The sequence below is a fragment of the Cervus elaphus genome, chromosome 22 (assembly GCF_910594005.1).
Source record: "Cervus elaphus chromosome 22, mCerEla1.1, whole genome shotgun sequence".
Classification (NCBI taxonomy): Eukaryota; Metazoa; Chordata; class Mammalia; order Artiodactyla; family Cervidae; genus Cervus; species Cervus elaphus.
The window spans coordinates 14308333-14321820 of NC_057836.1; the positions used below are offsets into that span (position 1 = coordinate 14308333).

Below are 13488 nucleotides of genomic sequence, written 5' to 3' on the forward strand. Positions count from 1 at the left end.
GAAAACTTACAGCCAAGAAACACAGGCCTTCTTGGAGAAGAACCTAATTTTTCATTTTAAAAGTGAAGTGGAAGTCACTCAGTTGTGTCTTGACTCTTGGCGACCCCATGGACTGTGGCCTACCAGCCTTCTCTGTCCATGGGATTTCCCAGGCAAGAACACTGGAATGGGTTGCCATTTCCTTCTCCAGGGGATCCTCCAACCCAGAGATCAAACCCAGGTCTTCTGCATTGCAAGTGGATTCTTTACTGTCTGAGCCATCAGGGAAGCCTTTCATTTTAAAAAGAACTTGGATATATTCTACTTATATGCTAAGGATTTTTCTCTTAAAAACATTAAAAAAGTTTCACCGGTTACAAAGTGGTGACTGTAAAAAATTAACACACTTACCTAAGTGAATGGTAAAACTTTCTTCTAACTTCCTCTGCTCCTCATAAACCCTTCCATTTGCTTCAGTGGATTCTCTGAACTGACTTGGCTGAACTTTAATTTCCTCGCTGCAATTGAAAAAATTATTGATATGCTTTTTTTTGGTAGGCTTGTCAAGAAATTTTCCTATAGGAAAGAAAGCTTTACAGTGAAATGAAAATGAAAGTCACTCAGTCCTGTCTGACTCTTTGCGACCCCATGGACTGTAGCCCACGAGGCTCCTCTCTGTTCATGGGATTCTCCAGGCAAGAATACTAAAGTGGGTTGTCATTTCCTACTCCAGGGGATCTTCCCAACCCAGGGATCAAACCCGGGTCTCTTGCATTGCAGGCAGAGTCTTTACCATCTGAGCCACCAGGGGATGAAACTAATTGTTGAAAGTAGCACTTAATTTATTCCTAAATTTATCCTTTATCCATGCGGCAAGGAAGACAAGCACTTATAAAATTCCCACTTATTCTTCCATTTCTTTGGTTCTTTCTTTCAGTCAGTGAGGCATATTTTTTTAGTTATTACAATATCAATTCCTATGTCACTATGTAATATTTCTTAGTAGCCTAGGGAATGATTAAATAGTGACTAACATTACTTTAGAATGTTTAAAATGACATTAAAAAACATTAATATATCCTTATATCAGGTGGCATCAGTGAAACTAGAGAATAAATGAAGTGAGAAAAATGAAAATTAAAAACAAAAAAGTCAAATAAAAGAAAGAATTAAAAAAGAAGAAAGTTCATTTTGACATATTCATATCCTTTTTTAAAAAAACCATTTCCTATTTTTTCACTGCCAATAGTCTTGCATTAAAAAACTTCTCTCAGCTCTGATCTGCCCTTGCACTTCCTGAAAATATTTCCGTGGAGGCATCAGAATTGTACAACTATTCAATTCACATATTACAGTGAGCTGAAGATGATGCAAATCTGTAATAGTTATCTATTCCCCTGACTAGATTTTTGCAATAAACCCAAACAATCTTATTTACGTCACTGATGGACTTCATTAGCAAATATAGCCAATTTCAACCCCCAAATTCATACAGATTTACACTAATAAAATATCATCTTAGGATTCAGGAAGCCACCAAAGAAAGTTGTTCCCGTTCTAATAACAAGAAAAGCCGGGATAATCTATATGGTCATAACTGTTCTGAAGCTCATCAGAGATCTGAGGTAACAAGGTGACCAAGAAATTAAATTCTTAAGTGTGACATGCCCATCCCAGGGGAGACAGGACACACGGTTTTCGGTTTTGGCAGAGCATCGTAGAAATGAAATGCTGTAAAGTATGTAAGAAGGTAAGAAGAAATCAGCTAAAATGTTAACACATTCTTCAAGGTCAAGTATGGGGTGGCATGTACATTTAGGACAGCGATGGCTGTTACATGCTCTTGCAAACTCTTTCCCACCAGCCTCCACCGAGTGCTTCCAGGAAAGGCCTGGGGGTGGGGCAGGAGAAGACAGCCCACCGGGCGGCATGGATAGATGTGCTAAGGAGGCCCCAAGCCCTCAGCCCAGATCTGCAGGGCTTGCCCAAGACCATGCAACCTGCCTCCCACCCTCCATGAGGAGCCTGGCGCCAAACAACAAACAAGGTCCGTCTGTTGCCGGGGGCAGAGCAGCGGCACACACGGGGACCGCCTGCTGCGGAACAGGCCCTCAAAGGCTACTGACAGCTGAGGGTGGGGCAGGATGGCAGAGGAGAACCGTCTAGAAACCAGAGCCCCACTCTCAGCACAAAGTGGCCGCAGTGTACCGCTGTGGACAATGAAGCCTGAGGTGGACGGGACTGGAGAACAGAAACCAAACAGCCCGACTGCCAACTAGATTTCCATGGCCTTCACGTTAACAGCCTGCTCATTTCTGGGCATAGGTACTGTTTACGCAGGTGGCGCTAGTGGTAAAGAATCCGCCTGCCAACGCAGGAGATAAAAGAGACCAGGGTTCAATCCTTCGGTCAGGAAGATCCCCTGGAGGAGGAAACAGCCACCCACTTCAGCGTTCTTGCCTGGAGAACTGGACGCATCTGAGCCACACACTACTTCTCTTCTAATACACACAACAGTCAGCATTTTATAGTGGATATATTTACTTATATTCATTATAATATATACGAAGTACTATATCTTGAGTTATATGTGTAAGTTTGAACTATAAAATTTCTAGAAGAAAATATAGCAGAAAATCTTTGTGATCTTGAATTTCAACAATATCTTAGATAAGACACAGATCTTTTAAAAACTGACAAACTGTACCTAAGTAAAATGAAAAGTTACTCTTTGAAAGAAACTGATAAGAAAATGAAAACACAAGCCACAAGGTGCTAGAACACATTTGTAAAACATATATCTGGTTATACACTTGTACCAGAATACATAGAGAACTTTCACAACTCAATAATAAGAAAAAAAATAAAGGCGAGCTATGGCTAGAAGATCAGCACATGAAAAAATGTTCAGCATTAGCAGCCACCGGGGAAATGCAAAGACACACAAAACGAGACCCCATTACAAAACCTACCAGAACGGCTAAATATCACCACCGAGTGCTGACGAGGGTGTGGAGCATCTGTGACCCTCATACGTGGGTGGTGGGGATGCAAAAACGTCACAACCACTTCGGAGAACAGCTGGGCAGTTTCTTATAAGATTAAACACACCATGGATTTTACTTACTGTGTCACCCAGCAATCCCACTCCTAGGTATTTAGAGAATTTTAAACATATGTCTACACATATTATATTATATTATAAACATACGTCCATCCATATGTTCCTGCTTCCCTATTGGCTCAGATGGTAAACAGTCTGCCTGCAATGTGGGATACCTGGGTTCGATCCCCAGATCGGGATGATCCCCTGGAGGAGGGCATGGCAACCCACTCCAGTATTCATTCTTGCCTGGAGAATCCTATGGACAGAGGAGCCTGGTGGACTACAGTCCATGGGCTCTCAAAGAGTCGGACACAACTGAGCGACTGACTTTCATTTTCACTTTCATGACTAGACAAAGACCTGTATGTGAATGCTTACAGTCACTTTATTTATAATTGCCAAAATCTGGAAATACTTCAAATGTCCACCATTGGATAAACAAAAAAATAACAGAGCAACAAAAAGGGAAGAACCACTTATAATGGCAACAACATGAATGAGTCTCAAAAGGGTTAAGTGAAGAAAGTAAGCCATAAACTGCTGCATACAGTTTGATTCCATTTATTTGAGAAAATCAAAATTACAGGGACAGAAATCAGATCAGGTTACCACGAGCTCAGCAAGCAGAAGGGGGGTTAATATAAATGGATGAAAAGGCAATGCTATGTCTTGACTGCAGTGATGGCTTCATGACTAAGATTGTCAAAACTCATCAATATGTAAACCTAAAACAAGTGACTTTTATGCAATTTACCCTTCAATAGATCTGACTTTAAACAAAAATGCAAAAATAAATGAATTTTAAAAACTGGTCAATTTCATACAATTCCATACATAGTTAAGCTGAAAACAGGCTTCTGCTCCCCCAGGAAACCTATCAAAAAGGAAAGCAAGTGAACAAAGTCACAGTAAAAATACTCTTTCCTTGGAATATTTGATTTTTTAAAGCAGCAGCAGCTAGGGGTCAATATTTACACAATGGAACTGATCACATAGAATGAATTTCTGAAACCATAGTAGCAAGTGAAAGTGAAAGTGAGAGTCACTCAGTCATGTTTGACTCTGCGACCCCATGGACTGTATAGTCCATGGGATTCTCCAGGCCAGAATACTGGAGTGGGTAGCCTTTCCCTTCTCTAGGGGATCTTCCCAACCCAGGGATTGAACCCAGGTCTCCCACATTGCAGGCAGATTCTTTACCAGCTGAGCCACAAGGGAAGTCCAGAAATACTGGAGTGGGTAGCCTATCCCGTCTCCAGCGGATCTTCCTGACCCAGGAATCGAACCGGGGTCTCCTGCATCAAGAGATATTTTTTGTAGCAAGGGGCTTTCTGAGCTTCCATTAGGTCAGTGATTTTCTGCCTTTTTCACTACAGTATAGAGTACATATTTAATATTTTACATTTTGTTCAATACACACATGTGTAATGCACTGATGTTTTTTCCCCTAGTCTACTCTACTCAGATCTGTTCCATTCCATTCCATTCTATGATCATTTTTAAAGTTCAGTTGGAAAGTAGAGGATCTAGCATGGTTCCGAGCAGACTGCAAGCAGCAGTCTGAGAAATACCACTGGACCTTATGGCATATGGATGTTCCCAGCCTGTCCCCGACCTCTCCTTTTGTACTGAGTTTAGCACTTTTTTCATTTGAAATGAAGAGTATATACATGTTAGCATCCAGGGGATTATCCCATTTCTAATTATAAAAAATTGTTTAAATGTTTCTAAGGTATTGTCTTGGGGAAAACAACAACACAAATAAAAGATAATAGGAGGTGATAATAGACAGCATCATGTAAACAGTTTAATGATAATCTACTCATAAGCCTGTCTATACACCCATCCCTAAGTATTTATTTACATGCCTGTATCAATGGGAGCAAGATCATCCCCAAGAAAAAGAAATGCAGAAAAGCAAAACGGCTGTCTGAGGCGGCCTTACAAATAGCTGTGAAAAAAAGAGAAGAGAAAAGGAAAGATATATTCATTTGAATGCAGAGTTCCAAAAAATAGCAAGGAGAGATAAGAAAGCCTTCCTCAGTAATCAGTACAAAGAAATAGAGGAAAATAATAGAATGAGAAAGACTAGAGATCTCTTCAAGAAAAACCACGGGAACATTTCATGCAAAGATGGGCTCAATAAAGGACAGAAATGGTATGGACCTAACAGAAGCAGAAGATATTAAGAAGAGGTGGCAAGAATACACAGAAGAGCTGTATAGAGAAGATCTTCATGACCCAGATAATCACGATGGTGTGATCACTCACCTAGAGCCAGACATCCTAGAATGTGAAGTCAAGTGGGCCTTAGGAAGCATCACTAAGAACAAAGCTAGTGGAGGTGATGGAATTCTAGCTGAGCTATTCCAAATCCTGAAAGATGATGCTGTGAAAGTGCTGCACTCAATATGCCAGCAAATTTGGAAAACTCAGCAGTGGCCATGAGACTGGTAAAGGTCAGTTTTCATTCCAATCCCAAAGAAAGGCAATGCCAAAGAATGCTCAAACTACTGCACAATCTCACTCATCTCACACGCTAGTAAAGTAATGCTCAAAATTCTCCAAGCCAGGCTTCAGCAATACATGAACCGTGAACTTCCAGATGTTCAAGCTGGTTTTAGAAAAGGCAAAGGAACCAGAGATCAAATTGCCAACATCCACTGGATCATCGAAAAAGCAACAGAGTTCCAGAAAAAACATCTATTTCTGCTTTATTGATTATGCCAAAGCCTTTGACTGTGTGGATCACAATAAACTGTGGAAAATTCTGCAAGAGATGGGAATACCAGACCACCTGACCTGTCTCTTGAGAAACCTGTATGCAGGTCAAGAAGCAACAGTTAGAACTGGACATGGAACAACAGACTGGTTCCAAATCGGGAAAGGAGTACATCAAGGCTGTATATTGTCACCCTGCTTATTTAATGTATATGCAGAGTACATCATGAGAAACGCTGGGCTGGATGAAGCACAAGCTGGAATCAAGATTGCTGGGAGAAATATCAGTAACTTCAGATATGCAGATGACACCACCCCTATGGCAGAAAGTGAAGAAGAACTAAACAGCTCTTGATGAAAGTGAAAGAGGAGAGTGAAAAAGTTGGCTTAAAACTCAACATTCAGAAAACTAAGATCATGGCATCCGGTCCCATCACTTCATGGCAAATAGATGGGGAAACAGTGGAAACAAGTGAGAGACTTTATTTTTGGGGGCTCCAAAATCACTGCAGATGGTGACAGCAGCCATGAAATTAAAAGACGCTTGCTCCTTCGAAGGAAAGTTATCACCAACCTAGACAGCATATTAAAAAGCAGAGACATTACTTTGCCAACAAAGGTCCGTCTAGTCAAGGCTATGGTTTTTCCAGTGTTCATGTGTGTATGTGAGAGTTGGACTGTAAAGAAAGCTGAGCGCCAAAGAATTGATGCTTTTGAACTGTGGCGTTGAAGAAGATGCTTGAGAGTCCCTTGGACTACAAGGAGATCCAACCAGTCCATCCTAAAGGAGATCAGTCCTGGGTGTTCATTGGAAGGACTGATGTTGAAGCTAAAACTCGAATACTTTGGCCACCTGATGCAAAGAGCTGACTCATTTGAAAAGACCCTGATGCTGGGAAAGATTGAGGGCAGGAGGAGAAGGGGACGACAGAGGATGAGATGGCTGGATGGCAAAACTGACTCAATGGACATGAGTTTGGGTAAACTCCGGGAGTTGGTAATGGACAAGGAGGCCTGGCGTGCTGCAGTCCATGGGGTCGCAAAGAGTCAGACATGACTGAGCAACTGAATGGAACTGAACTGAACTGATCAAGAGCTAGACACTTGACAGAGATCTGGGGATTACAACAGCAGAAAAAATAGACATGGTTTTTTACCTTCAAGGCAAGACAAGTAGGGGAGAAGGACATTATATAAATAAAACGCCATATCTAAATGTTTACAGCACACACTAGAAAACCCTGAAAACAGGATTATTATACTGTACTAAGTATATCTCCAATAGAATATACTTTAGGATTTGAAAAAAGAAAGAAATTCTCAAAGGTGAGTACACAGCCAGGAAAAAACAGGCAATATAAGAAACAGTGCATTTAGGCCATAAGGGACCACACAAATTATGAATTATAGAAAGTCTTTCTTCATTTTGTACCCTGTACATGCTTGTATTACTGCACATATCATTCTGTACAGTACTGTTTTATTTACAGGTCAGTCTCTATGGAATATAAGCTCCCCACAGGCAGTTATCTTGTTTTTCTGCTTAAAGAGTGCTTGGCATTTAAGATGCATTCAACCACTGTGTAGTGCATTGAAAGGAAACCAATTTTAAAAAACACAGGAGACAGTAGTCAAGGTATTTAGACATACATACCCACAAGATTTACAAGGCTAAGTTCTAGGTGGGGAATCACCTTTGTAAAACATCCTGCTCCACATAATCCACATAAAGTCTATAAGATGAAAGGTGTTAAAAGAAGCATATAGTTATCTTGAATTTTCATAACTTAAAAATATCTACAACTAAAAAGGTCCAATTTTACAGTAAATACAAACTGTTACTGATAACAACTTTTCATCTCATAAAAACGATACCTGATTAATACCTGAGGGAGCTGTTGTTGGGGTTTTTCAGGTCTTGATGAAGTTTAATTACCCATTCCTGATACTCTTGTTTTTGAATGGCAGTCGATTGTTTTAATTCATTGGACCACTTATTTTCTAAGTCCTAAAAAGAGACAGTATACCAATTAGTTAAATTTTTTTTTCCCACAAAAATAAACAAAAAAATGCACTCTGAAAGTCATTATATATACCTCACTTACCTGCTGGGATTCAAAATGTTGAGCAGCCAGGGTGTTTACATCTTGGTCTGTCAGTGACTTTCCCAACTCCTGCATCACTTTTTCCATTTCAATACCTTGTCTGAAACATAAATAAGCAGATCAGATACAGTCATCACATTTTAAAGGTGCAGAACCACTTCAGATTCATGGAAACAACAGCTACGAAAGTGAAAAGAACACTTTCTTCTTATAGGAAGGGGCCCAGGAACGGCAACAGTACTGTCTGGAAAGCACTCTGAAGCCTCGCAATGGAGAGGTGGAAACAGTGATGCAACGTCGGATGGTATACACAATGTCACGTGTGCAGTTAAATCGGAATATAGATTTAGTGCATAGAGGAGAACACTCAGAATCCAGGAGACATTTCAGCTTCCGTAACTACTATTGAAAAGTCCAGAGGCTTTTTCATTTGCAGATTTTCACAAAGAAGATACTCCACAATTCAGCTCAAAGTACATTTTTTATTCCTCTGAACGTGAGTTAAAGTGACTTCAACCTTCGAATCACACATTATAATCAGAAGCTGCCAGTTAGGTTCTAAGAATCAAACTGGTATTAAGTCACAGCGTTCCCTTTCTAGAGGAATGTGAAATACATTCTGAAGATACGTTTTAGTCTTAAATCCAAATAAACAATGTGCGGAAATTAAAAATGGTATTTCCCCATAAGAAAAACTAATTGATGGTGCTAGAAGTTCAGATAGTGGATATTTATGGAGGAAATGGGTGGGAACTGCTGGATGGGTGGGAGGGAGCCTTCTGCAGGCTGGAGATCACCTACTTCTTGATCTGGGAGAGGAGCACATGGGTGTGCTTACTTTGTGGAAGCTTACTGAACTGTATACCTACAGTCTATTGCCTTTTTGTATGTAGGTTATATTTTAATAAATAAGTTGATTAAATCTTATCTCTAATAAAAGTGTATTAATCAAGTTTGTTCTAAAATACATTTCAAACAAACTTGGAAGCAGTGAAACACAGACATGAACTAAAGGATTTCACTACCATTTCAGTCAGTTTACGTAAATTGCTCTTTAAAAGAGAAACTGTACTTATTTCTAAGAACTGATTAAGATACTTACGTGTATATCATAAATGAAACTCATTCGTATGTTACTTTTATACATCTCAATGTATACCTTCCCGCATCAAATATTCAGTACCACTTAATTCCCACTTAATGATAATGCAGGTGACCCCATGAATTTTTTAATAATTACTAGAGGTCAGGTGAAGATAATGCTTGCAGGTAAGATTTTTATTTAAAACAGAAGTAACTGCTAAGCATTTATAATTACAAACTTTGATACAATATATTAATATATTACACATGTTCCCTCTAGTGGATAAAAAGTATCATTGCTACTTTATAAAGTTTCAAAGAACTATCTTGAATCTGGTTTGCTAAAACAAGGAAATTTTCAACCAGCAAAAAGAAAACTAATAAGTAACAATTCAACAAATAAAACTTCATGAACATTTATTTCACCCTTAATGTGTTAGAAGTGCAAGTACAGTTAACGATACAACATTTATTTCTACGATTAAGATGAAAGAAAAATTTATTACATGAAATACTATGTAGTGGCTCAGTATGTCTGTCATGATGATTCTGACAACCTGTACGTTATCTTGAAGACATTTAGGAAAAAAGATCATTATAACTGTGCTGATGCTATATTGAGACAAATTTTTTTAAAGATGTAAAATGGGATTAAAATGAAAGGAGGGATGAGAAAAGGTGTCACTTCTACTCATGAATGAGATAAATGAATTAAACATCAAAATTTTTGGTGAACTTCCACTAATGAATTCCAATTTACTATTAGTTATACGGTTCAACTTTGCAAAAAATATTACCTACCTTAAAGAGAACATGGTTTATTTTTATTTATTAAGCTGACAGCTTGGACACGTGAAAAACTATAAAACTGTTCTTAAATGTATTCAAACATTTTTAAAGTCTTTATTGAACTTGTCACAATAGTGCTCTGTTTTATGTTTTGGTTTTTTGGCCATGAGGCATGTGAGATCTTAGTTCCCCAACCAGGGACAGAACCTGCACCCCCCTCATTAGAAGGTGAAGTCTCAACCACTGGACGAGGGAAGCCCCAAATGTACTCCATTATAGTCTGTATGTTTGGAGGTGGGGGAACAAAGCCCTGTCAAGAAGTCTGGCCAAAGGACATTTCAAAAAATAACATCAACCAAAACAAATCCCTATTGAAAAACTATCCTGTAACAGAACAACATGTATATAAAGTACCAGTAAATGTGATCAATCCTGGGTGTTCATTGGAAGGACTGATGTTGAAGCTGAAACTCCAATACTTTGGCCACCTGATGCGAAGAGCTGACTCCTTGGAAAAGACCCCAATGCTGGGAAAGATTGAGGGCAGGAGGAGAAAGGGATAATGAGGATGAGATGGCTGGATGGCATCACCGACTCAACAGACATGAGTTTGGGTAAACTCCGGGAGTTGGTGATGGACAAGGAGGCCTGGCGTGCTGTGGTTCATGGGGTCGCAAAGAGTTGGACATGACTGAGCAACTGAACTGAACTGAACCAGTAAATGCAGATAATTAGTAACTTAATGCAGCTTTTAAAAAACTGAAGGGTTAAGTGGAGTAAGAACCTTCTTCCAACTTAGAAAAAAAGAACAATGATAGAACAGTGATGGCCAGAGATGAAATTTTCTGGGAGGTGGAGTGAGCAGGCAGCAAAGAGGACCACAGCTCAGAGCAGCTCAGCCACTGACTGAAAGCAGGAGCAACAGCCACTGACGAGAACTACAGACGCCGAGCTGGGCATTTTCTAATATCCCTAAACAGGTAGAACGAGTGCAGGCCCAGAAAACCTCAGACCCGGGACCAGATTCAGAAGGAGAGGGAGACTGTATTACCTGAAGCCCCGGTGGGGAAAAATCAAACAGATGAAGTTCAACAGAAGTAGTTAGTGCTGGGTAACTACCATCGTATTTTAAAAAATCTAATCTGTATTTCACGCTTATTTCAAAGTCTGTTCACAATATTCCATGCATGCGTGCTTAGTTGCTTCCGTTGTGTCTGACTCTTTGTGACCCAATGGACTATAGCCCACCAGGCTCCTCTGTCCATGGGATTCTGCAGGGAAGAATACTGGAGTGGGTTGCCATGTCCTCCTCCAGGGGATCTTCCCAACCCAGGGATGAAACTGACATCTCCTGAGTCTCCTGCGTTGCAGGCAGAGTCTTTACTCATGGAGCCACTTGGGAAGTCTGTTGACAATATTATTCGATATGAAAAAAAGAACTACAGGAAATCCAATTTCTGCTTCAGTAAGCTGGGGCAGTAACAGTAGGCTTGTGGATCAAATGAGATAGGGCATCTGTTAAGGACTGCATGTTTGTGGCCCGAGAGTACAAATGTTGAAACCCTAACCTTCACTGTGATGTTATGTGGAGGTGGGGCCTTTGGGAGGCAATTAGGTTGAGGTGAGCTCCAGAGGTTGGCGTGCTCATGATGGAATTAGCCTGGAAGAAGGGGTGCTACTGTTCTCCATCTACAGGCAACGCACCAGGAGAATGCATGGAGGAAAGGCTGAGGAAGCAACGGCAGGAAGGCATTGGCTACAAGCCAGGTGGTGGGTCCTCACCAGACACTGAGTCTGCTGACCTTGGACAACCCAGCTTCCAGACAGTAAGCGATCAATTTCTGCTGTTTAAGCCATCCAGTCTGTGGTATTTTTTTTAAATATAGCAGTCTGAATGAAGACAGCATCCAAAGCATTTTGCACAAGGCCTGGAACAAGGCTGACCTTCAGAAGAGGTAAGTTCTTCCTCCATCAGAACTAAGAGTAGATAGAGCTGTCATAATTCGTTTAGGTAAATCCCTTGAGGAGTCCTATAGACTAGGAGAACCTTACCTGCCCAGGTAAAATGAGAGATCAAAACACACAAGAAAATCAATTTCAACTGTTGAAGATGTTTTCTACTCTATTTTTCAGTTTTATTAAAAAAAAAAAAGAGAGAGAACACGCTGTTCTGTAGCCTGTCATTATTTGACGATGTAACATTTAATTACGGTAATGCAAGAACTAGGAAGTACCTCTCCCGTAACTTTTTCAGCTCCACATCTCTTTCACCAATGAGTTCGGAAATACTGACGAAGTAGTTGTGTTCCAAGTTTAGGAGAGTTTCAGAGGCGGGAGAATGGATGAGGTCATGGTACACATCTGCGAAGTCTTCATCCCAGCTGGGCTCCTCGGGCCTCGCGTGCTCTAGCGTGGTCTGCGAGATGGGACCACACATTATTAAATCCTGATGCAGTGTTCTTCATTAACACACTACTAGAAAAGTGAGTATACTATGATTCCATTTCTGTACATCGAAGGACAGAAAGGCCTGCTATATATGTGTTTATAGGTTACATAGGATTATCTGAGCATACACAAAAAAGTACAGAAAGATGTGAACTTAGTCGTCAATGTGGGTTACCTGGAGGCAGGGTGAGGGGAAGGTGTTAATGTGGAGCAAGGGATAGGAGTGTCCATAATTTGAAAAAAAATAACAAAGAAAGGGTAATAAGTAAGCTAACATCTAATTTCTGTAAAACACACACACACACACTTGAAGGGGCTGCTTGCAGCAGAGTGGGATTTCTAAGTCCCTTACTTTGTATTCTAATGTGCCACGTAAGAGAATAAGTTGCATATAATAATTACATTATCAGAAAAAAAGCTTTTCATTATTAAAAATATATTGCTAAAAAAGGCTTTGTAGGCTATATATTTAGACAATGAGCTTACCTATGCAATAACACTGCCCTTGATAACCCAATTCATGCGTAGGATTTTATATCAAGATATACCTGTGAAATTTTCTTACTTTGAAGTCAGGTATTGTTTTCTTCATAAAATTTAAGTCCCCTCAATTAAATGTATGAAAACAGCAGTTATCAAAATGATAAAGGGACTGCATAAACACTGATAAGCCAACAAACACAAACCCAGAAACACGCAGAAGCAGAAAAGAGACACCCTGAGTGCACATACAGACACATCTGAGGAGGCAGACGCCTGGCCCAGACTCACGCCATGATAACACATCAGACACACACAGTGCTCTGCAGCGGAGGAAACGGACATGCTCAGAAGTCCCCTGCCAAAGGTCGTGCAATACAATGGCAAAAGTGGAAATTACACAAAGATTTCAAAAATTTTTCTTTTTTTGATCTTTGCAGCTAGACACCTGTAAAAGAGAACAATCTAAATTCTTCCCTTTTCTTACCAAAGAAAATACCCCAAACGGGAATCTATGATAGGACTCAGAATAATAATTTCCCTTACATAAAACAAATGAATAAATCATGGAAACAGGTATTTTGAACTGGGACAATCAGGTAAAGTCTTGCCCTTATAGTTACACTTGGATCCACTCCAGGTCAGGAGGGGAGACTTATTAAGAGAATTAGCCGAATGTAGAGGGTGGATTTCACCTGCCCCATGCCTCTGCAAACCCGGACAGCACTCTTATAACTTCTCTGCATCCCTAGACCCAGCATCCCTCTAGGAATTATA

The 13488-nt window shown here is 40.1% G+C and overlaps 1 protein-coding gene across 6 annotated transcripts in view; it reads right to left on the reverse strand.

The window, feature by feature from the left end:
• C22H12orf4 (chromosome 22 C12orf4 homolog) overlaps nucleotides 1-13488 on the reverse strand; it is a 37180-nt gene that overhangs the window by 15789 nt on the left and 7903 nt on the right. For 5 of the 6 annotated variants that reach the window (XM_043881444.1, XM_043881446.1, XM_043881445.1 and 2 more), the window contains exons 4-7: nucleotides 12018-12199; nucleotides 7912-8011; nucleotides 7693-7814; nucleotides 391-497 (exon numbers count right to left, since the gene is read on the reverse strand). In XM_043881444.1, the coding sequence (XP_043737379.1) occupies nucleotides 391-497; nucleotides 7693-7814; nucleotides 7912-8011; nucleotides 12018-12199 (511 nt within the window). Of the gene's footprint in view, nucleotides 1-390; nucleotides 498-7681; nucleotides 7817-7911; nucleotides 8012-12017; nucleotides 12200-13488 lie in introns of those variants that run through there. The other variant, XM_043881449.1, reaches the window with a different exon arrangement.